The 23,941-nt window shown below is 30.8% G+C and overlaps 1 protein-coding gene across 5 annotated transcripts in view; it reads left to right on the forward strand.

The window, feature by feature from the left end:
• LOC126890384 (methyltransferase-like protein 22) overlaps nucleotides 1-23,097 on the forward strand; it is an 844,950-nt gene extending 821,853 nt beyond the window's left edge. For all 5 annotated transcript variants that reach the window (XM_050659270.1, XM_050659272.1, XM_050659271.1 and 2 more), the window contains one exon: nucleotides 22,746-23,097. In XM_050659270.1, coding sequence (XP_050515227.1) covers nucleotides 22,746-23,032 — 287 coding nt within the window. In that variant the 3' untranslated portion in view covers nucleotides 23,033-23,097. The remainder of the gene's footprint in view (nucleotides 1-22,745) is intronic.
• The last annotated feature ends 844 nt before the right edge of the window (nucleotides 23,098-23,941 follow it).

Raw genomic sequence — 23,941 nt, forward strand, 5'->3', positions numbered from 1 at the left:
AATTGCGAATCTCTAGTACCTCTTATAGGAATCTTTTTTGTCTTTCTGAATTTTTGACACTAGATTATTAAATTGTGAGGTATTCTAGTACTAAAAGGTACTCCTGCTTTAAGTTAGTAGGATGCACGGTTTTTATGGAAAAATCCATTTTAAAATTTTTCGTTTGTTGAATTTGAAAATTTTTTTAAAAAATAAAAAAAAACGGTGTATTTGCCGACTTAAAGCAAGAGTAACTTTTAGTACTAGAATACCTCATAATTTAATACTCTACTCTCAAAAATGTCTAAAAATTTAAAGACCAATAAGTTATGAGATAAAATATCCGTTGATCTACCTAAGACGGATGCCTATGACCAGTACTAGAAATTCACAATTGATAGAATCGATTCATCTCTGGAAGAGAAATAAACGTAGCAGTTTTCGTTTTCCTAAATAGAATTTTTCTAAATTCTTTTAAACTCAAAAAACCAAAAAACGAAAAATTTTTCAAATCGATTTTTCTAGAACACTGCGTATTCTTCTGAGTTAAAGCAAAAGTACCTTTTGGTACAAAACTATCCCAGAATTTAATAATCCAGTGTCAGAAATGCTTAAAAGTTAGACAGAAAAGTTATTCGATAAAATATCCGTTTCCGTACCCAAAACGGACCCCTATGACCGGTACTAAAAGTTGACAATTGATAATTGACATTTGACAATTGACCTCTGGAAGATAAATAAGTGTACCAGTTTTCGTTTTTCCAAATAAAAGCGTTCTGCAGCTATTTTAAAGAAACTAATTACAAGACTTCGATATGCTTCTTCTAGACGAAGCATATCGAAGTAGAGGTCATCCGCCAACCAGATGGTCTGATGACATCAAACGGATCGACAGAAACTTGATGGAGACAGCACAGGACAGAAATGCATGGAGAAGACTGAGGGAGACCTATATCCAGCATTGGATAGATCCGGGTTGAATTATGACGATGATGACTTACAAGACGCCATCTTTAAAGAGCTCTAGCTTTCCACGGAAGCATTTTTGAACTAGGTGAATTGAGTTAAATTTTCTTAAAATTATCTGAGGAATCTCCGGTTTTCGTTTGTTATGAGAGCTTCTGGACACCCTGTATAATATAATGGGTAGGTAAATTCCCTACTATAACCAATAAATTGTAAAAATTGTTTATTTACTTTTATTGCGTTTACTTAGATAAAAATATGATCTAATCACTTAAAATAAAGATGTTACAGTTTGCTATTAGATTTGAAAAGTGTGTAAAAATTCCGAGACATTATTCAGGAAAATAATATTTAATAGGATACGACTGTTTTAATGATATAAAAATTATTTTTTTGTATTATTCACCTTTGCGGTTATCCTGCCAAGTTGTAAACGGTTTTAGATTAGTGTTTTATAAGCATACTCGACATGGTATGACTCAGAAAATTGTGATGATATGAATGTGTTTGTATAACACCCTGAAATAATTTTACAGACACACAATTTATTTTTTTTATAGGAAATAACTATACAACCATCCTGCCTTTTTGAAAATAGATTTATATTAACCTTCTTGAGATATGTGCGAAATGGCATGACTTAGAAAATCGTGTAATTTCCACGAATTTTCTTACAAATTTTTTAACTATATATAGTAAAAAAGGTGTAACTAAACATCCTGCCATTTTGAATAATGTCTACTGAAATTATTTATTTTACAACAAAATTTATTTTATGACTTCACGGAAATCACGGAACCAGAGTGAAAATTTTATACAGAATTTTCCAAGAAACAAGTGCAGTTAAACATTAGGTGACGTCATGCCAACATTTTTTTTGGTCATTTTGAAATAAATATGATTAATTTATTAAGTTGGCAGGACTTCAGAAATTTCATTATTTTCATTACATGTTTGTATATCTGTATACTCCCTTAGTCCTTTTGCAACCGTCCTGCCCAAAAAATTTTATTCATAAAATAGATAGTATCCTGTTATTCTATGGATATGGCAGGACTTAAAAATTCATCGCAACTCCCAATTTTTTTTTCATGGAAAATCTAATTTTCACAGGATAATGTCACAGGAAACCCGTGGATTTTTCCACAAATTGTAAGTGCCTTCTCTAACCTTCCCGTATTGCAAAGGGCAAGACTTAGAAAATCGTGGTTGAACTTCTGTTAATACCTCCCGGTTTAACATGCACAGGAAATTTTTAACGGTTTAAATAGGCGGGTCATATTGACCCAAACGTACCCTAGGTAACAATTTCATTTTTACCAAAAAAATCAGGAAGTTGATTGTTTATCTTATATGCAATTCAAAGACCTCATATTAGGTAATAAACTCACGAAACACCAAATTGTTACGCCGAGTAATAATTTGTAAAATAAATAAATTATTTTTTGGGTCAAAGGGACCCGAACAGGACAGCAGGGTTAATTTGACACTGCCAAATGTCTTCTTAATGTCGACCAAATATAAATATAGCGGTTTATTGTATTCTAATGATTTCTCTTGAAATTACCTCCCTCATTATAAATACACCGTCGGCCTTCCCGACCTAAAACCTTGTTCTTCTGCTAATGTTATAATTTCATTCAGTTTGTTTGTTATCACTTCGATTGTTAATTTAGTTTTGTATTTAATAAATTAATTCCTCTGAAATTCTTTTGGTTCGATTTGTCTCCCTTTTTGAAGAGAGGTATTAGGATGCTTGATCTCAATTCTTGTAGTGTTCTGTTTTGTTCTATTATTTTTTGGTAGTTGTTTGTTCAAATCTTGTTCGTAATTTATGAGTTCATTTTAATTTTTTTCCTTTCATGGTAATTTTCTATTTTCTAATTTCGTTAATGCTTCATTTAACTCTCCCTACTCGATGTTTATTTCTTCGTTTGTCGTCACTACAGGTATTATTGGTTCATTTTCGTTCTTTAGCAAATAGGAATCAAAAATAGTCTGCCAATATTTCTTTCTGAATGTGTTTCGTTTTTATTAGTTCGTTCATTTCTTTTCTTTTTTTTTTCTTGATCATTCTCCATATGTCTTTTTGTGTTCCGTAGAAGTCATGTTCCATCTGTTTTGAGAAGCTCTACTAGTGGTTCCTTTTTATTTGTTTGAACTTTTTCCAGCTTTACTCGATGCTATTGTTTCTAATATTTATATTAGCAATCTTCTCTGATACAGTCGAACCCGCTTATTAGAATCCCTGTTATAGGAATATCCCGGTTTATGGAATATAAATTCGAGTTCCCGAAACGTTTCCATTTACTCCTTAATAAATTTATCTTTTTATTGGAATAGGTTCTAATTAGATAATACCGCTTATTAGCATATTTTGCAGGTCAACGAATATTTTTTTTTACAATTTACTAAAAATTTAAATTATGTTTGGTATTATGGTCAGTCGTCAAGGGCCTACAGTGCTGGATTAGATATTATTAGGGTAATAAATATTTATTACTTTGTTACGAGTACCTACCAATTCGAACTTTAGCCGAAAAATGCATGGGTCGTAAAGTAATTTTTATTTGTCTACACAAAGACACTGTTGCCTGCTATAAAATTGTTACAAGCAGTTTATTTAGAATTCACCCAGAGAGTATTTACCAACCTGTTTGCAAGATGCAAATTATGGCTTTGTTAACTTCATCCATTTCTTGCCGCCAATAAAAGTTCCATTCAACCAATGGATTAAGGATGACCACACGGATTAGCAATACAAAAAGCTATAATTACCGATAATTTCTCAAGAAAAAATAAGTAATTTTGTTATATGCATGTTAATAAGGAAATATTTACATATCTACATATTGCATACATTTTATATTAATTACCTACTGCTACTGTATTCATTCACATACATAATATAATGTAATTTGGTATTTAACACATACGTAGATAAGTAGTAGTTACACTACTGTATTATTGACGTAAAAAGACCTAAAAACATTTACATACACTGATTATGTAGGTATATATATATGATATACATATTGGCATAGTATGTAAAACTACATATTGGCATAGTATGTAAAAGCACACATTGGCATAGTATGTAAATAATATTATTACGTATATTCGGTACACTTATTTCGACTAGCCACCAATGATCGGTTATTAGAATATCCCGGTTATAAGAATATTTTTGCCTGGTACAAAGGCTATTCCAATAAGCGGGTTCGACTGTATTTATTTTCTGTATAAGTATTCCGTGCATTCCGTATTTAGTCCTAAAATTTAAATATAAATTAAGTATATTATACAATTATACAATAATTGTACAATAGTTATATGATTTTATCATATGTGATGATATTCGTAAAAAGAGATTTATTTGGAACGTAACATAAGCTAATGTCACACTTTGAACCACGCACAGTAGTTTGTCCTTTCTGACACTTTCTGCATCTACCTTTGTTACCATAATTGGGAAAATTTCCTACACCGTCATATTATAGTTCGTCTCCAACAGACGAATGTGGAGGTCTAACTAACAGCGCTCCCGTTTTTTTTCTAGCTAAAATTTGAGCAGAGTCTAGTGTGAAAGCTTGAGTGACATTGACAAATTATTTGAAAATGTTTTGATTTTCTCTTGGATGCCTACACAATTTCACAACTAAAACCGTGCTGCCCAATGTGTAATGGAAGATACATTTTATAAAAGTATATTGCAAACAAACCAGAAAGTATAAGTGCCTAGAAATTGTGAATAATTAAACTTAATTAACTTAATAATAAGCCAGTTGAATTGGTTTTTATGATAAATATAATAGAATAGAATAGAATAGAACAGAATAGAATAGAATAGAATAGAATAGAATAGAATAGAATAGAATAGAATAGAATAGAATAGAATAGAATAGAATAGAATAGAATAGAATAGAATAGAATAGAATAGAATAGAATAGAATAGAATAGAATAGAATAGAATAGAATAGAATAGAATAGAATAGAATAGAATAGAATAGAATAGAATAGAATAGAATAGAATAGAATAGAATAGAATAGAATAGAATAGAATAGAATAGAATAGAATAGAATAGAATAGAATAGAATAGAATAGAATAGAATAGAATAGAATAGAATAGAATAGAATAGAATAGAATAGAATAGAATAGAATAGAATAGAATAGAATAGAATAGAATAGAATAGAATAGAATAGAATAGAATAGAATAGAATAGAATAGAATAGAATAGAATAGAATAGAATAGAATAGAATAGAATAGAATAGAATAGAATAGAATAGAATAGAATAGAATAGAATAGAATAGAATAGAATAGAATAGAATAGAAATATGCTTTATTGTCACTGAAAATTTACATACAGTCAAAAGAAAAATAATATCAATAACAAATAACAACTACAATTTACTAAAATTAGATAAATCGTCAATATACAGAATATAAGATATAAAAGCAGGGACAAAAACAATTTATTGTAAAATTTATATAAATTGCAAATACCTTCTTCTTCTTCAACTGCAAATCCACTAATGGATGTTGGCGATCACATTTTCCATTAACTCTCTGTTTCTTGCAATGTGGATCAGTGATTGTATGTCGGTAATCCCTGTCCATTGCCTTATGTTTCGGAGCCAGGACATTTTCTTGCGTCCTATTCCTCTCTTGCCTTCAATTTTACCCTGGATTATAAGTTGAAGGAACTGGTATTTTTCGTTTCGCATGATGTGACCCAAATGCAAATACCTACAACAAATAAAATACAACATTAGGAACTGACAAGTTTAATTTACTGCTTATGAAACCCAATTTTCTTAGTTATTCATTAAGAAATTCTTCTATTGAATAATATGGTCTTTTAGATAGATAGGCTTTTGTCATTTTACGGAACTTTGGGAAATATGTTGCAGATTTAAGTTGTAACGGGAGATGGTTGTAGAGTTTTTTTGCGGAATATAATACAGATTTCTTTATTAACTCAGTGGATGGGATCGGTAAATAAATATCAAAGATTGAATTTCTGGTGTAGTAAAAATGATTGGGCCTTGCTGGAAAGACATGAAAGTGTTTACGAATTAAAGAAACCGTTTCTAGAATATATAAAGATGGAAGTGTTAAAATTCCGTGATCTCTGAAGTAATTTCTGCAATGTGTAGATCTTCTGAGGCCAAACAGATATCTTAATGCTCTTTTTTGCGATTTAAAAATAACATCAAATTGAGCAGCTGTACCAGAACCCCAAAAAGGAAGACCATATCGAAGATGAGACTCGAACAACCAAAAATATGTTATTTTAGAAGATTTCCCAAGAGTTCCCTTGAGACAGATCTTATTTCATAGCAAGCTGAGGCGAGTTTCTTACTTAACGAATCGATATGAAGGGACAATTTGAGGTTGCTGTCTAAAAAAATTCCAGGAAATTTTACAGAATCAACGGTACTGATCTGGCTATTATTGAGAGGCAAATGTTGAAGAGCTCCTTTATAGGATAATGTGTGTGAATAGTAAGAGTAAACTGAATTTACCGCTTCTGTTGATGGCTAGAAAAACGCGCACGCTCACAGAACAAGAAGAATAAATCAACATAACGTAATACTTTAAAACCTTTTAAATCATACAAAAATAGCCATCTGTATAGAGATATAACAGCTAGTTGTGACAACCAAGGTTTAAACTATTAAAAAAGCCCGCAATATTTAAAAAATCAATTATAAAAGTCATGTATCTTATGAGATAAATTCGGCAAAACAGGGTTAAGATATGTATAAATAAAAAAAGAAAAAAAATAGGTTAAAATATACAGTGATGGCAATAATAACCGGCAAAATAACGCAAAAGGTGTAACATATAACACATTGTTACAAAAAGAAATAAAAAGAGATAAACCTAATAGAGGAGGAAATTATCGATATAAACGTACAAATTTACATTAAATTACATACACTAAGCATCAAAATTAACGCACCACCTTAAAAATGGGACATTTTTGAAGTCTCGTATTTCCAAAACCTGTTGTCCGATTTGATGTTGTTAGTATGTTATAGCTTTATTCTTGAAGAATATCGATGTAGTAATATTATTGCTAAACAGGTAAGTGTCATTGTATACCGGGTGTAACAATGATAGTGTGTTTTTTCCTCAAAGTTTGGAACACCCTGTGGAATATTCTAGCGCATATAAAATATTGAATTTAAAACTCAACTGTAGCCTTAGGCTTTCTTAACATTTTGCTTTTAGACTCATTCGCTTATGTGGGATAATAAAAAGTTGGGTACTTTAACAACTAGCCATGTTATTCGTCAATACAGGGTGTTTCTAAATAAGTGCGACAAACTTTAGGGGCAATTCTGCATGAAAAAATAATGAATATTTGCTTTATTAACATAAGTTTTGCTTCGCAAAATGCTTCGTTTCCGAGATACGGGATGTTGAATTTTTTCTTACAAACTGACGATTTATTTATTGCTCTAAAACCGGTTGGGAGTATTAAGAATTTTATTTCACCATTGGTGTGCATACGGGTCATATTACTGAGTCATATTACCCGTATGCACGCCAAGGGTGAGTATAAAATTCTTAATTGTATGCCAAGAAATGGGCAATAACTACCTCTTAAAACCTACCAAATCTCATTTGCATATCTCAACCGGTTTTAGAGCAATAAATAAATCGTCAGTTTGTAGTAAAAAATTCAACATTCTGTATCTCGGAAACGGAGCATTTGCGGACATATGTTTATAAAGCAAACGGTCATTATTTTTTCATGCAGAATTGATGATCCTGTATTGATGAAGAATGTTGATAGTTGTTAAAGTACCTAACATTTTTATTATCCAACATAAGCAAATAAATCAAAAAGCATAACGTTAAGAAAGTCTAAGGCTACAGTTGAGTTTTAATTTCAATGTTTTATATACAGTTCACCAAGAATAGCTGAAAGTCTGAAAATAACCACGCCCATGATGCGCATTCGTCATCCGACGGATCTCGCACTGAGCGTTCACTTAATATCTACCGTTTGTAACGTGAACAAGTCGGTACAGTCTGCGAAACATTTTTTGTAAGTACGAACCGCAAAGGAGAATCAATTTAAAATTTGCAAATTTTGTTTAAATCGAATCTGAAGGGAAAAGTTTTAAATAATCGGACACGGGAAGTGATAGCAAACGTGATTCATTTTATGATAAATGAAGCGAAAAACAATGAACCGTGTAGAGATTTGAAAAAAGTGCAGGAACGTGTGGTATTGGCAACAGGTGTTAGTTTAAGCAGCGTTCAAAAAATTGCTCGGGAAATGCAATTAATTGAAGATGGCGAATATTCCTCATTTGTAACTCCAAACAAAAAGAGAAAAAAAAAGCGCTTCAAAAACGTGCTTGGACGATTTTGATATAGGGCGTCTTCGACGTTATATAATGGATTTTTGTGTAACACAAAAACAAGTCCCAACTGTGAAACGCATACACAGAACATTTGCAGAGGAGTACAACTACTCGGGTTCCATAGAAAGCCTACGAACAGTAATTAGAAAGATGGGATTTCGTTAACGAAAAACCAGAACTAATAGAAAATTATTAATGGAAAAGCCCAATATTCAACATCTTAGACTGAATTTCTTACGTAGTATGAAACGTTACAGGAACGCAAATCTCCCAGTTATATACATGGATGAAACGTACGTCCATTCATCTCATACCTATCTAAAGAGCTGGTCTGATAGTTAGAACAAGGGCATACAAAAACCAGTATCTAAAGGACAGATGCTTGTGATAGTGCATGCTGGAGGTGAAAGTGGTTTTGTTAAAAACGCTTACCTGCGCTACAAACCTACTATAAAAATAGGAGATTATCATGATACAATGAACTACGACAATTACAAAAAGTGGCTTCAGGATAAACTGATACCAAATTTGCCCCCGAACAGCGTTTTAGTGATTGATAATGCACCGTATCACAACGTACAAACTGAGAAATGTCCAACTATGTCTTCCAGGAAAGCAGAAATGCAGCAGTAGCTGACAACGCGAAATATTTCCTTTACAGATGACATGTTGAAATTTGAATTATACGACATTATAAAATTACACAAACCTCTGTTTAAAACCTATGAAATTGACAAAATACTCGAGGATAAAGGACATTCAGTTTTACGGTTACCCAAGATATTATCCGGATTTGAATCCTATAGAGTTAGTATGTAGTAAAAAATGTCAGTTTTGATTTTAAATTAGTGAAAAGTTTGTGTGGACTGAATAAAACGATGACGACAAATGCTATGGAAATGGATACGAGAAAGGTTATAAATATCTCTTTTAACAAAAGGTACTGGTACAAAGACACCATATTTATGCTTCACCGGGACCGAACATCTAATTTCTATTTAGTATTGCAATAGACGATTTTATTACTACTTTATTACCCTACTGCTTACGCCCTTTTTCTCCGAAACCTTTTGGTCAATATAATGGTAATATAAAGTATAAATAGTCAATATAAAAATATAATTTTTGGTTTATAATGCCATAATTTATAGCAACACAAGCGGTTTTTGTTGGATCTATTTTATTACATCTCACTTTTAAAAAATACTACAAATATACTGAAGAAAAGTAATGACAGTAATAATAATTGTGTACGGGACCTATTAGAAACTATTCAAACTTTACGTTTCTATATTTGTGTCTCCGATTGTACCTATATTTTAAAGTTCACCCGCGCGTACATGCTATCTTTTTCCTTCCGAGTGCGTTCTCACTTCATTGTTCGCGCAGGCAGTTAGAATTTCAGACTTTCAGCTATTCTTGGTGAACTGTACGCCAGAATATTTCACAGGATGTTTCAAACTTTGGGGAAAAAACACACTATCATTGTTACACCCGGTATACAATGACACTTATCTGATTCACATCGATATTTTTGAAGAATAATGCTATAAAACACTAAAAAAATCACTTAAATCGGACAACAGGTTTAGGAAATACAAGACATTAAAAATGTCCCATTTTTAAGGTGGTGCGTTAATTTTGATGCTTAGTTTAGTTTCCCACTTTACACGTCTGTGACAGGACTATTTTATAAAATTATCCTGTTACAGTAACAGTTGTCATACTCCTCCGATAAGTCTAAAGGTGGGAAACTATGTAATGTAATGTTATTTTATACGTTTATATCGATAATTTCCATCTCTACTAGTTTTATCTCTTTTTACTTCACAATGTATTATGTTTTCCATCTTTTGCGATATTTTGCCGGTTATTAGCAGGCTCATCACTGTATTATATTTCAAATATACCTCGTTCCGATTTTTTCAGTTACTTGTTCGAAGTCAAGAATTTCGAACGACAATGTCGAGAAAGAAGTTTTTCTCAATTAAGTAATATTATATCCACGACAGAATAAAAAAACAAGATACCAAAGATAAACAGCTTTTGCAAAATATTAAGTGGTTTTAGGTCATACTATGAAATATCATCGGGACGAAAATCGTTTTAAAAACATTTCAATTAAGTCGATGTTTACCGATGTAGAACGCTATCTTATACTAATTACTTAATTCTAGTTAGTTCGAAAATCTTGTTAGTTGGACAATTAGTCCGGGCAGATTATCGAAAAAAGGCCATTTTTGGGAAAAGTTATTTACCGGATATGTTATTACTGTAATCGAATCTTATAGTCGGGGAGGTACAAGCGGATTTTGCTCGTGATTAGTAATATGGACAAACTATGCGGGGATATATTGAATTAGTTGTGTACATGACTTTCCCATACGGGTGGACACCAAAGCCGGGGACGAGAGTAGTTATAAGGGGTTATTATCGAGATAGTGCACCAAAATTTGGGAATTAGTAGGTCATGATTTAACTAAGCAAAATATCCAGGGGCGGACAGCTCTGTGGGAAACAAAAAGGGTTTTTTGTGACGTTCGTGATCGACATAGTGCATCAAAATTTGGGAATAAATAGATTATGATGCAACCAAGGCAAATCTCCAGGGGCGGGACGCTGCGTGGTGGACAAAGGGGTGGTGGGTAGTGGTAAATATAAATATTATAAGGGTTTTTTGTCACGCTCGTGATTGAGATAGTGCACCAAAATTTCATCACCCAACAATTTTGCGTATTAACCCTTGTCCGCTACTGGAGATTTTGCTAATTACCAAATTGAATTTAACTTTAACGTAAATTTAATTTGACGTCTACTTCTTCTCGATCACGAACGTCACAAAAAACCCGTTATAATTCTCATATTCACCCCTGTCCGCCCCTTTGCCCCCACGCAGCGTTCCGCCCCTGGAGATTTTCCTTAGTTACGTCATGATCTACTTATTCCCAAATTTTGGTGCACTATCTCAATCACGGACGCCACAAAAAAAATAATAAAAACCGCGACTTTGACTCCTTACAACTGCCTTCGTCCCTAGCTCCGGTCTCCGCCTGTATGGAAATGTACTCAACTAATTCAATATATCCCCGTATAGTTTGCCCATATAACTTATCACGAGCAAAATCCGCTTTCAGCTCTTGGACTACTAAGAATGCAGATATTAGTAATATAGGTATTCAAAGTCGGCAGAAAGTATAAAATTTTGTTTAAAAAAAATTAGCGCTCCGAAATCTTTTTTTTTTCAATTATTGCTCTGTAAATCCGAAGATTTTAACTTTAAACCAACAACACCCAAACAAAAATTCACCGTAATTTAATCCTGCACAGATATTTTTTTTTCAATTTCCTTCGACGAAAATTTTCCTCGGAAAATCCGGGTTTTCCAACAAAATCTTCAATTATGGTACACCAAAATAACTATGATTTTCGTATAAAAAGGCACCATACCTATCTAATAGGCTATTGATTATATTCAAAATAAGATAGCTAAAAGGAACTACAACGTTAACGGGGTTTTATTATTTCATATGGTCAACGGACATCTATATATTGAAAAAACCACGGATTGCTACCATTTAAAGGGGTGCGTTTTTGAGAAATTGGTGAATTAGTCCCTGGGCACAGGTTACATTAGGGTGAGTTCTATGCACTTTTACTACAAACATATCTACATAAAAATTGTTCCTGGTTAAATTTCCTATCTAAATATCACTTTTTAAAGTCAACGATACTTTTTTTTACAAAAATATATTCAAAAGAAAAAGCACAAAGAAATCCAAAAGAAAGATATTTTGTTTTTTGTCCCATAACTTTTGTTCACGAGGATATAGGTATAGACATTGCTTTACAGAAAAAAAAACCCACATATTTCTTCTTTAAAATGTTGTTTAGTAGAGGTAATTAGGATTTACAGTTTTCGAAATATGATTTTTCAAAGTTTGCCACTCACAGCAATTTTGGGCAATTTTCCTTGTTATTTCGCAAATATTGTTCTGTAACTTTTTTCTACGTAACTTTAGGTATATGCAATGGTACACGTAATAGGAATAAAAATCAATTACCTTTAAAATGGTCTACTGTATAACGTTGTACGACTTTTTTTAAAGAAATTATGGTTTTTCAAAATTTTATACTTATAACGATTTTTTATAATATAATATAAAAATAAAATAATATTATTATATAATATATTATATATTATATAATATTATATTTATATATGGTATATACAATATAATATTATATGATATATTATATAATGCGTAATATAAAAAAATATTATTTTTTACATTTTTTACGATTATTTTTGAAATTTCTCATTTTAACTTTTTTTCTTCTATATTTAGGTATATATTATATGATATAATAAAAAAAGCTTATTTTATTTACTTTAAAATGGTGTATTACGAAATAGTCTAGGATTATTTTTGAATAAGTTATTATTTTTCAAAATGTAATAAGTACTTGCAACGATTTTTAATTTTAGGATTATTTTTTACATTCCTCTTTTATTCTTGTACATGCATATACTATATGTTGCTCAATAAAGAGGGCTTACTTTCTGTTCTTTAAAATGGTGTATCATCTATATTTAAATAATAAAAAGCAAGTGATTTTTTGATATTTTTTTACCTGTATTATTTAAAATTCATTCTTTTACAAAAATTATATAAACATTAGTCTTAGAAAACGTCACTTTAGTTAAAATTATTTAAACGTTGACATATAAAAAAATTTCAAAATCAAAGTCCATCTCTTCGTTAGCATTACCTTCAATAACTTTCTCTGGCACCTCAGTTATCTTAGAGTTCCCACAATTAGTACCCATGCACATGCACCCGTTGCAGAATATTGAACAACTAATTCCTATATTCCTACAACCGTAGTTTTTTGTACATCCTTTGGTACATTTACATGCTATTTTTTCAAGCAAAGCTTGTGGCGCAGGAGCTTTGACAGTAAATATTGGAATTAATCCATATTTTGAAGTTTGCCCGGCCGAGTAAGTGGATCCAAAGTATTACCTATAAAAATAAGATTCAATCATAACACACAATCACATAAAAAGTTATAATGAGAAATTTAAAAAATAATCCTAAAATCAAAAATCGCTGCAAGTACTTACTACATTTTGAAAAAGCATATCTTATTCAAAAATAATCCAAGAATTTTTTGTAATACACAATTTTAAAGTAAATAGAATAAGCTTTCTTTTTTAAACGCTTTTATTTAGTTCAATAGATTGCGTCAAATCTTTGGATATTAATTTGACTACCTTTTCTTCCATGCAAATGAATGAAAATTTGCAGACATATGCATTCGCGGTGACAATACACGAATAGATAACAAAAAAATTTTGTTTATGTTTATTAATTGTTTAAATAAAATAAAACGATTTTAATGGAAAAAGGCCTAAATTCTTTTGTTTTTTACAATGTAGAAATTTGAAACTTTTACGGATGGTAGCTAATGATATAACCTATACATAATTTCACTTTTTACGTTAATTGTTTACGTTATGCGTCATAAATAAACAATAAAGTTTTAAATTTTGAACACTCATATATTTGTTTATACAGTACGATGCAAGTAAAAGGAATAAATTCGTTATTTCGTAAAACCCTGGAATGCTACCTGGGTTGTAGCCCAACCTTGTTTGTAAGTTACACCAATTTGCAGTAGTGGGTGTAGAAAATATGAAAATAAATTTGTGAATAATAATATAATAAAATATTTTTGTATACAAAATAAATTCTTAGCATGTTATCTTAAACGCTTTTATTTAGTTCAATAGATTGCGTCAAATCTTTGGATGTTAATTTGACTACCTTTTCTTCCATGCAAATAAATGAAAATTTGCAGACATATGCATTCGCGAGAACAATACACGAATCGACAGCAAAAAAATTTTGTTTATGTTTATTAATTGTTAAAATAAAAAAAAAAACGATTTTAATGGAAAAAGGCCTAAATTCTCTTGTTTTTTACAATGTAGAAATTTGAAACTTTTACGGATTGTAGCTAATGATATAACCTATACATAATTTCACTTTTTACGTTAATTGTTTACGTTATGCGTCATAAATAAACAATAGAGTTTTAAATTTTGAACACTCATATATTTGTTTATACAGTACGATGCAAATGAAAGGAATAAATTCGTTATTTCGTAAAAAGGCGACTTTAAGGAAAAATCCAGAAAGAGGTCAATTTTTATTTTTAAATTACGATATTTTGGAATATATGTCATACTAGTGACGTCAACCATCTGGGCGCGATGACGTAATCGATGATTTTTTTAAATGAGAATAGGGGATATGCGATAGCTCATTTGAAAGATCATTCAATTCTTTATTCAGTAATATAAAAATTTATATAATTATTTGTACAGGGTGTCCAAAAATAATTTTTTAATTAAATTATTTGACAAAAAAGAAGAATGTGTATGTAATTTATTTAACTCAGAATACATTTTACAGTTGCCCGTAAAGAGAAAAAAAATGTGTATTTCAGAAATAAACATTGCTTTTCGATTAAATTAAATATTCAAGCCAGCTCCCGCCAGCCACCTGCCTCTTGGAAGTTTTAACATCCAATTTAAGCGAAAAGCAATGATTATTTGTGATATAAACATTTTTGTCTTGTTTCTGACAGCAGTAAAATGAATTTTAATTTAAATTCAATTAAATTCAAAGTTACACACATTCTTCTTTTTTTAAAGGCTTTTCTTTAGTTCAATAGTTTGCGTCAAATCTTTAGAGGCTAATTTGCCTGCCTTTTCTTCAATGCAAATGAATGAAAATTTGCAGACATATGCATTCGCGGGAACAATACACGAATAGTCAATAAAAAAAATTGTTTATGTTTAATAATTGTTTAAATAAAAAAAAAACGATTTTAATGGAAAATGCTTAAATTGTCTTGTTTTTTACAATGTAGAAATTTGAAATTTTTACGGATTGTAGCTAATGACATGAACTATACATAATTTTACTTTTTACGTTAATTGTTTACGTTATGCTTCACAAATAAACAATGAAGTTTCAAATTTTTTGCCAATTCCGACTACTTTTTATGTTTGTACATCATATGTTTTATATACATATTTTAATAAACATGACGATATATTTTAATGTTTGAAAAGTGTAAGACTAAAAAGTAAAAAATAAAAAAATATGAAAAAAAAAAATTTTAAGGAAACGCTTTTCTTTAGTTCCGAGTGACTAAAATTAAAAATATTAAAAAATCAACTAAAAAGCAAAAAATAAAAAAAATTGAAAAAATCCAACACATTTGTTAAAGAAAAGCGTGGGGCGAAAACCGTTTATTCGATGAAGACGCGCCACGCTTTTCTTTGACGAATGTGTTGGATTTTTTCAATTTTTTTTATTTTTTGCTTTTTAGTTGATTTTTTAATATTTTTAATTTTAGTCACTCGGAACTAAAGAAAAGCGTTTCCTAAAAATTTTTTTTTCATATTTTTTTATTATTATATAATATATATCTAAATGTAGAAAAAAAAGTTATAATGGGAAATTTATAAAATAATCGTAAAAAATATAAAAACTCGTTAAAAGTATAAAATCGTGAAAAAGATAACCTCTTTAAAAGAAGTCGTACAACATTGGACAGTAGAACATTTTAAAGGTAATTAATTTCTATTCCTCTTACATATACCATTGCATATACCTAAAGTTACGTAGAAAAAAGTTACAGAACAATATTTGCGAAATAACAAGAAAAATTGCCCAAAATTGCTGTGAGTGGGGAAATTTGAAAAATCATATTTCGAAAACTGTAAATCCCAATGACCTCTACTAAACATCGTTTTAAAGAGAAAATATTTAAGTTTTTTTTTTCTGTAAAGCAATGTATATACCTATATCCCAGTGGACAAAAGTTATGTGACAAAAAACAAAATTTCTTTCTTTTGGGTTTTTTTGTGCTTTTTCTTTTGAATATATTTCTGTAAAAAAAAATAACTTTGACTTTAAAAAGTTATATTTAGATAGGAAATTTAACCAGGAACAATTTTTATGTAGACGTGTTTGTACCAAAAGTGCATAGAACTGACCCTAATGTAACCTGTGCCCAGGGACTAATTCACCCATTTCTCAAAAACGCACCCCTTTAAATGGTAGCACTCCGCGGTTTTTTCATATATAGAGGTTCGTGGACCATATGAAATAATAAAACCCCGTTAACGTTGTAGTTCCTTTCTATAGTACATAATCAATAGCCTATAACGTTCGCGTTCTTTACAGAATAAACAATATTTTGGCTTATAAACAAATAGAATATCTGGGCCACTATTATATTAGATTAAATTAAATTATGAAAACGGAAAGGAGGCGGCAGGACGATTCTTTGAAAAAAAAAAAATGGAATTGTGAGGAATGGTTTCTAAGATACAATCGGTCCTAGTTGACCAGCATTTGCGACGAAGTTGTAAACAACAGGATGGTAATCTTCGAACCATTACCTTTTCCCTTTTTCTACATATAAATTTTCATATTTTCAAGAGACTTACATGGACAACAAAATCGACTGTTATGGAAAATTCAATTGTCCAATTTAAAACAGATCCCGCCTGGACTATACAGAGTGAGTTTTATGTATGGAAACCCTGAATTATCTCGGAAACGGCGTGGAGGATTTTTATAGATTTTGGTGGGTAAGGGTTTTTTAATGCGGCCGATATTCATCATCATCCTGGCATCCACACTCCTAGCGGAATGATTGCCGCCCTCTATGGGCTCTTCCGATTTGTTTGTCGCGGTGAATCAATCCGCATTAACATTTTGGTTTTACAATTGGTTGTGTGACTTGGCATCTTCTACAATTTTTCTCCATTCGTTCCTGTTTTTGCTTATGGTTGCCCATTCTCTGACTTCCATCTTCTTAAGATCCTCGACTATCTGGTTCTCCCATCTAGTTTTGGGTCTTCCTCTTGGTCTGCTTGATACAGGTCTCCATTTGGAAATTTTCTTGATGACGGCTTCTGGATTTCTCCTTTCTATATGTCTCATCCATCTGAGTCTCTGTGCCTTGATAAATCTGATGATGTCTTCTCCTTTCAGAAGTCCTCTTACTTCGTGGTTCATGAGTTTTCTGAATTCATTATTACCTAAATACACATTACCAGACACATTACCTCAGCACCATATGTGATTACTGGTCTAATTGCTGCTTTGTAAATCTTTAGTTTAGTATTCTGAGTAAGCTTCTTATCTTTTAGGAAGTTATTGTATTTCCAGTAGGCTCTGTTTCCTGCCTGGATTCTTTCACTGATTACGGTGCTTCTATCGTTAGATCCATTAACTGAGACTCCAAGGTATTTAAAGTGTTCTACCTTTTCGAACTTATATTCACCAATATTATTTAAACTTGTCACATTATCTGGATTTTTTCTTGAACATATTAGGTATTTTGTTTTGTTTTGATTTATTTCTAAACCCTTTTTGGATGCTTCCTTGAATAACCTCGTAAATTCTTTCTTTAAACTATTCAGGTTTCTGCTAATTAATGCTATGTCGTCAGCATACGCCACAAGTTGCGACATCGATGTTATAATTGTACCTTTTATTTCTGTAGCTCTTATTGTTCCTTCTATTGCGACATTAAATAATGACGTTGATAGAGAGTCACCTTGTCGTACTCCACTTGCTATTTCTATATTTTTGGTGATACCATTATCTGTAATTATTGCTGCAGTCGATCCTTCCATTGTCATTTTCGTAAGTTTTTTAAGTTTCATTGTAGTCCATTCTTTCACGGTTTTTGCTCTACAGTGCCGACAAAAAAAATCTTTACATTGCCAAATAAATCACCAAATTTGAAGACAATTTGCATGCGTTCTGTATGCACTTGGAGGGGAGGGTAGGGGAGGATGGAGAGCTTGGTTTATTTAGGGTATTCTGCGCCTTTGCACTGTAAACAGTTGGCTTTGTGCGGGTAGTCAGTGTTAAACTTCTTCTCATTTACCGCGTAAAGTTTGAGATCGTCAAATTCTAAATTGAACTGACAAATATGGGTCGAAAGAAACTCACAAAATAGGAGAAGGTTCGTGCTTCAACATTACTGGAGAAAGGAGACTCTGTAATTACCGTAGCATGTGATATTGGTGCTTCAAGAGAGGCTATTTAGTAACTGAAACGTTGCAGCCTAACGTTTCAGTTGATAAATAGCTCCTTTAAAAGTTTTAACGTAAAATAAAATTGTTGAAATTGCATTTTCAAAATAACAGTATATAGGGTAGTCAATAGAGATTTTGACTTCGGAAAAAATCAAACAAGATAGAAATTTTTGTAATTTGATTAAGAAATGTTTAATAAAGAACATATCAAAAAGTTCTACTCCAGACGTGCGGGTGCTTAATTTTTTATTAAACAAATGAATTGCGAAATTAATTCTTTTTTTAAATAATTACGAAAATATTAATCTTAGAAAAAATCCAACTTGAACATAAAAAAATTCAGAAAATTTTACACAAAAAATCTTATACTTACATATAAAGATTTTTGTAAAATTAGATCTATAGCTTCTATAATTTTTTATTTATAACGCTAAAGTCATCCTTCTCATAAACATTGGCGTACTGTACACTAACGTTCGGCGAAGCGCACGTTGATTTATTTTAATATAATTCCCTAACTAATGGATCAAATCAAATTTTACAAATTGGACATGAAAGAAGAACGTTTAATCTATATTATAGTTATAATAAAAAGAAATAAAATGTATGAGCATAAGTACGGTGTGGGCGAAAATTGAGACTTACATGAATTTTGTTTAAAAATTATTTAAAAATGTGTAACTAATACAATTTTACTTATATAACTCTCAAATTTGCACAACTTAATTTTCAAAAACTTTCCTAAATGCTCTCTTATTAAAGAAAAATTTCAAAAATTTAATCAAATGATACGACGTCTCAAAAAATGCAATTTTTGAAAACTTCGTAGTTTTACAGAGTTACTACCACAGAGGGTATTACTCACATTTGAACAGATATATTACAATTATTTTATAGGTGTTTTTTTAAAGCTTAAGATGTCATATTTTTGAAATTCACTACATTATTTTACTTTAGACATAAAATAAACAACTTCTTTTTGAGATAATTGAGAAAGATAAAAAGATATACAAAAACCGAAAAATATCAGTTATATATATATATATATATATATATATATATATATATATATATATATATATATATATATAAAACTATGTTTGTACAAAGTCATCATAACTTTTTTTGTACAACTTACATAAAATACATTTAATAACAAAGTTAAAAAATAATAAATGTTGAAAACATTTTTTTGTGCTCTTATACAGGATGTCTGCGTAAGTTGGAACCTATTGATAACATTTGTATTATCAGTTTTACGAAAAAAATTATTGACTATACAATACTTTGCATCGGATAGAATCTAAGATGCAAGCATAAGATATCACATTTTATTAATTTTATACGAGGTATGTCAAGAAATATAAATTTCGCTTAAGAGTAAAGTACTTTTATGTTTCACAATATCGAAAATTGTTATTAAGAAAAGTTGTTTGGAATTAAAAACTATGTTTCAATATTCAATTGCATCCTATTAATTGAAATATTTTCTATAAAGGTACTTAACTGCTAAGGTGAAATTCATATTTTTTACATACCTCTTATAAAATTGAAAAAGTTTGATATATGATGGTTGCATCTTAGATTTTAGACCAGGTCGAGCATTTTATGAAGGATAACTTTTTTTCATAAACTAGATAATAAAATAGTTATCATAATTGTAATAAAACGATGTTGGGTATCCGTATTTTGAGAAAAATTTGGATTTTTTTTTCAATTAGCAGGATGTAATTGCATATTAAAACATGGTTTGATAGCCATGGTTTGATTCCAAACAACTTTTCATAATAACAATTTTTGATATTCTGAAATATAAAGGTACTTTACTACTGAACGAAATTCAAATTTTTGACATACCTCTTATAAAATTGATAAGATTTGATAGCTGATGGTTGAGTTTTAGATTTTATACTATGTACAGCATTTCATGAAGAATAACTTTTTTTCGTAAAATTGATAATAAAAAAGGTTTCCCAGATGGTTCCTATTTACGTTCCTATAAGTGCTCAAAATTTTTGAATTTTCAAATTATAATACCATATACGGATTCAGCATAGGTAATCAAAAACAAAATAGAAACATATGTTTCAAAAGTATAATGATGAATTCAACGATATCTTTACAGTTATTTATACAAAAAAATTGTTATTGTTAAAAAAATTAATAAACAATTAGCGGCTAAATCTGTAAGTAGGATTTTTTACCTTAACATGTATGTAAACTAACAAAAAAAGTTTTATTAGAAAAATATAAGCTTTTTTGAATTTTTCCGAAACAATACATATTTTCGTTCTCTATTGACTCCCCTCATTAGCGATATGAAAAATCTCGAAGAGTAAAAAAATGTAGGTTTTGCTTTTATGAATATATTGGATTTGTTTTGTTTTTCTGTAAGACACAAAATTGGTGAAGATATGGTTGTTCAAAGTTTGCATATACTCTTGGTTAAAGCCTTTTTAACTGCAACCCTTAAAAAAACCCTGTAACCCTGCTCCAAAAATAAGCACTTTGAACCAGTAAAACTTAAAAATGATAATATAAGTTAACATAAGTAAAGTAAATTGTAAAGCGGTTACCATTATTTTAATTTGAAATGCTAATTAGAAGATGATTTTCACGTTTGTTTTTTCAAAAAAAAAGGGTCCAACTTTACCTATTTTGAGCGTACCTTGCTTAGTTTTGATGCTAGAAACTTTTATAAAAAATAAAAACAAAGCTTTTTTTAAACTCTTTAAATTTTAAGGAGTTTTCCATTGGTTGGTTATTTCAGGTTGAAATATTCGATTTGAAATTTGACCAATAAGAACTTACTTTTCATGAGCAACAACTTTGTTTCAACTGGGTCTACAGACTTTATGAAATATACCACATTTTTTCGGTTTTTAAAGGCTACATTTTTGATAGGAATATTTTTTCGATAAAATACTTAACTTCTCGAGTTATTTGCGAAAAACCGTCTACAAACCGTTGCTGTTGAAAAATGAACATTTCATTAGCAATTAACTCAAAAATATCGACTTAATGAAAAAACTATAAAAGTAGAACTCTATTTTGCGTTCCGCAGTCACTTTGCAGTATGGGCAGCATATCCAAATATAACACTTATGGAACCTTGCAGCTCAGTGTTGCCGGTTTTAAGCAGACGAACTTAAAGTCCGTCTAAATAGAATATTCCAGAAGTCCAAAACATCTTGATTTGAAAATCTGTGGGTTTTATTATTTTTAAATAATTCATAAATATACCTCGTCCAATTTACTTACCGTTGCACGTCATCCGCGCCATAGCCTGTGACACGATACCAACACGAAATATTTAGGCGGTGGGTGTGTTCTTTTTTAGAATCAAAATGATTCTAAAGGGGAACACACCTACCGCCTAGATATTTCGTGTTGGTATCGTGTCACAGGCTATGGCGCGGATGACGTGCAACGGTAAGTAAATTGGATGAGGTATAGGTACTATGAAAGATATTTATACGATATTAAAGATATATCATTTGAATATTAATTATAATTAGCCTGTGATTAATATTATATTTAATAGTTATTTATGATATAAGGGTTAAAAGTACAATTTTAAGGCACGCATGTGAAAGTTTGCAGAATGAGCGAAGCGAATTCTGCAATTCACATGAGTGCCTTAAAAATGTACTTTTTAAGACGTGTGCTTTGAACGCACGTAAGAAGTTATACTTCTATTATATGATTTCAACGAAATAAATATACTTTCAACAGGTTATTTGTATTTAAAGATTAAACTAATTTTTACTTACTACTTTCCAAAATTTTTTATTAAAACAATACTAAAAATAAAAAAAAGTTAGATAACACACGGATTCGAACCAGGGACTCGATCTCCGGTCGAACGCGCTACCACCGAGCTAAACTCCCTTTGCTTTGACAGCGTACAAGATTTCTCATACATACTGACAAATTTAATAGAGTAAGTGAGGTAAAAAAATACTTTAACATTTATTTAATATAAATATTAATATCTCTTGGCAACACTGTTCTTCATAAGAGTCTGTACTGAAAGGTGACCGTGGAACGCAGTATAGAACAAAAGTTGCTTAGAGTTAGTCCAAAAGTGAGGGGGGGGGGGGTAAGAGAAACCTAACTAAATTCGAATTTTCTTGCAATTTGGTGGTTACACGGAAAATTAAACGGTAGCACCGTATTTCAGGTTCATTTATCGAACTATATAAATTTAAAGCATTTTCTATGATTTAGCTGTACTGTTACAACTAAACAAAATTTCAAACTGATTTTTTTTTTCAGCCGTTTATGACGACACAATCACTGAAGCCTTCGTGCGGACAGTTCATCGATTAGTAACTTTTTCTCCTTCTCCTGCTGGCAAAAGAAGCGTGTATATAGCTCTTGAGAAGCGATTCGTTTTCACCTTGTCCGAATGCGACACTGTAGCCCCTTGCTACGAGTATTATCTAAAATGTCTGGACAAGTTGACAGGCGTTAAGTGCGAAGAAGTTTCACTGGCTTTTCCGAAGTCCTTCGAATATGATAGGGTCAAGGAATTGGTGTTGTGGAAAGTGACATCGGTGTAGCAGCTGTTTGGTAAATTGTTATGTCCATAAAAAAATTTCTGTTAAATAAATTATAAGTTCCTTAATTTTGTTTTAATAAAATTACAAATAAAACCAACATATCGTGAGTAGTCTTTTATTTTTGGTACAAAGGTACATATGGATTGATATATGAAGATGAAGTACATGATAATTAATTTCATCCCCTATTGATGAAGAGAAATGTACAGAGATCGAGGAGCTCCAAAAAAGTTACGATTTATTTAGTTTACATAAGAAAGTCAAATAAATGGCAGGATTAAGAAAACAAACAGGCCTGGATCCCGCGTACCAAAAAAAGTTGATTAATAGCAAGCTGAGAATTTGTTAATAGATTAACGGCGTCTAGCCGGACCAACTTAGATGTATGGAACACTGGAAAAGTTTTAATTGTGGGAAGTTATTTTAATTGTGGAACGTGTCATTCTGACAAGTTTATGATTGTGAAAACTAGCAGGTTGTTTTTAAGTTTATTCAATAGCAAATTTTATATAGTATATGATAAAATGGTTGTCTGACAAATAATATGTTATCCATTTTAATAAGTCCGACACGTAGAACATATTAAATGACAGGAGTTATATTGGTGGTAAATAGAGTCTGATTTTTGCATGAGAGTTTAATGAAAGGGTAACAAATGAATTGGAAGTTCTGTCCGACAAAATAAATGGGACATTTCCGTAGTCTGACTTTCGAAACCTGTAACCTGTTCCACAATTAAAAGTTCTCCTGTTCCAGTGTTCCCATACATCAAAGTATGTCCGACTAGACATCGTTAAGCTATTAACAAATTTTTAGCTTGCTATTAATAAACTTTTTTGGTACGCGGGATCCAGGCCTAAAAATCTCACTGGTGCACTACTGGATGGACACGAGATTACTATAACACAG

This window comes from Diabrotica virgifera, chromosome 8, assembly GCF_917563875.1.
Source record: "Diabrotica virgifera virgifera chromosome 8, PGI_DIABVI_V3a".
In the NCBI taxonomy this organism is placed as follows: Eukaryota; Metazoa; Arthropoda; class Insecta; order Coleoptera; family Chrysomelidae; genus Diabrotica; species Diabrotica virgifera.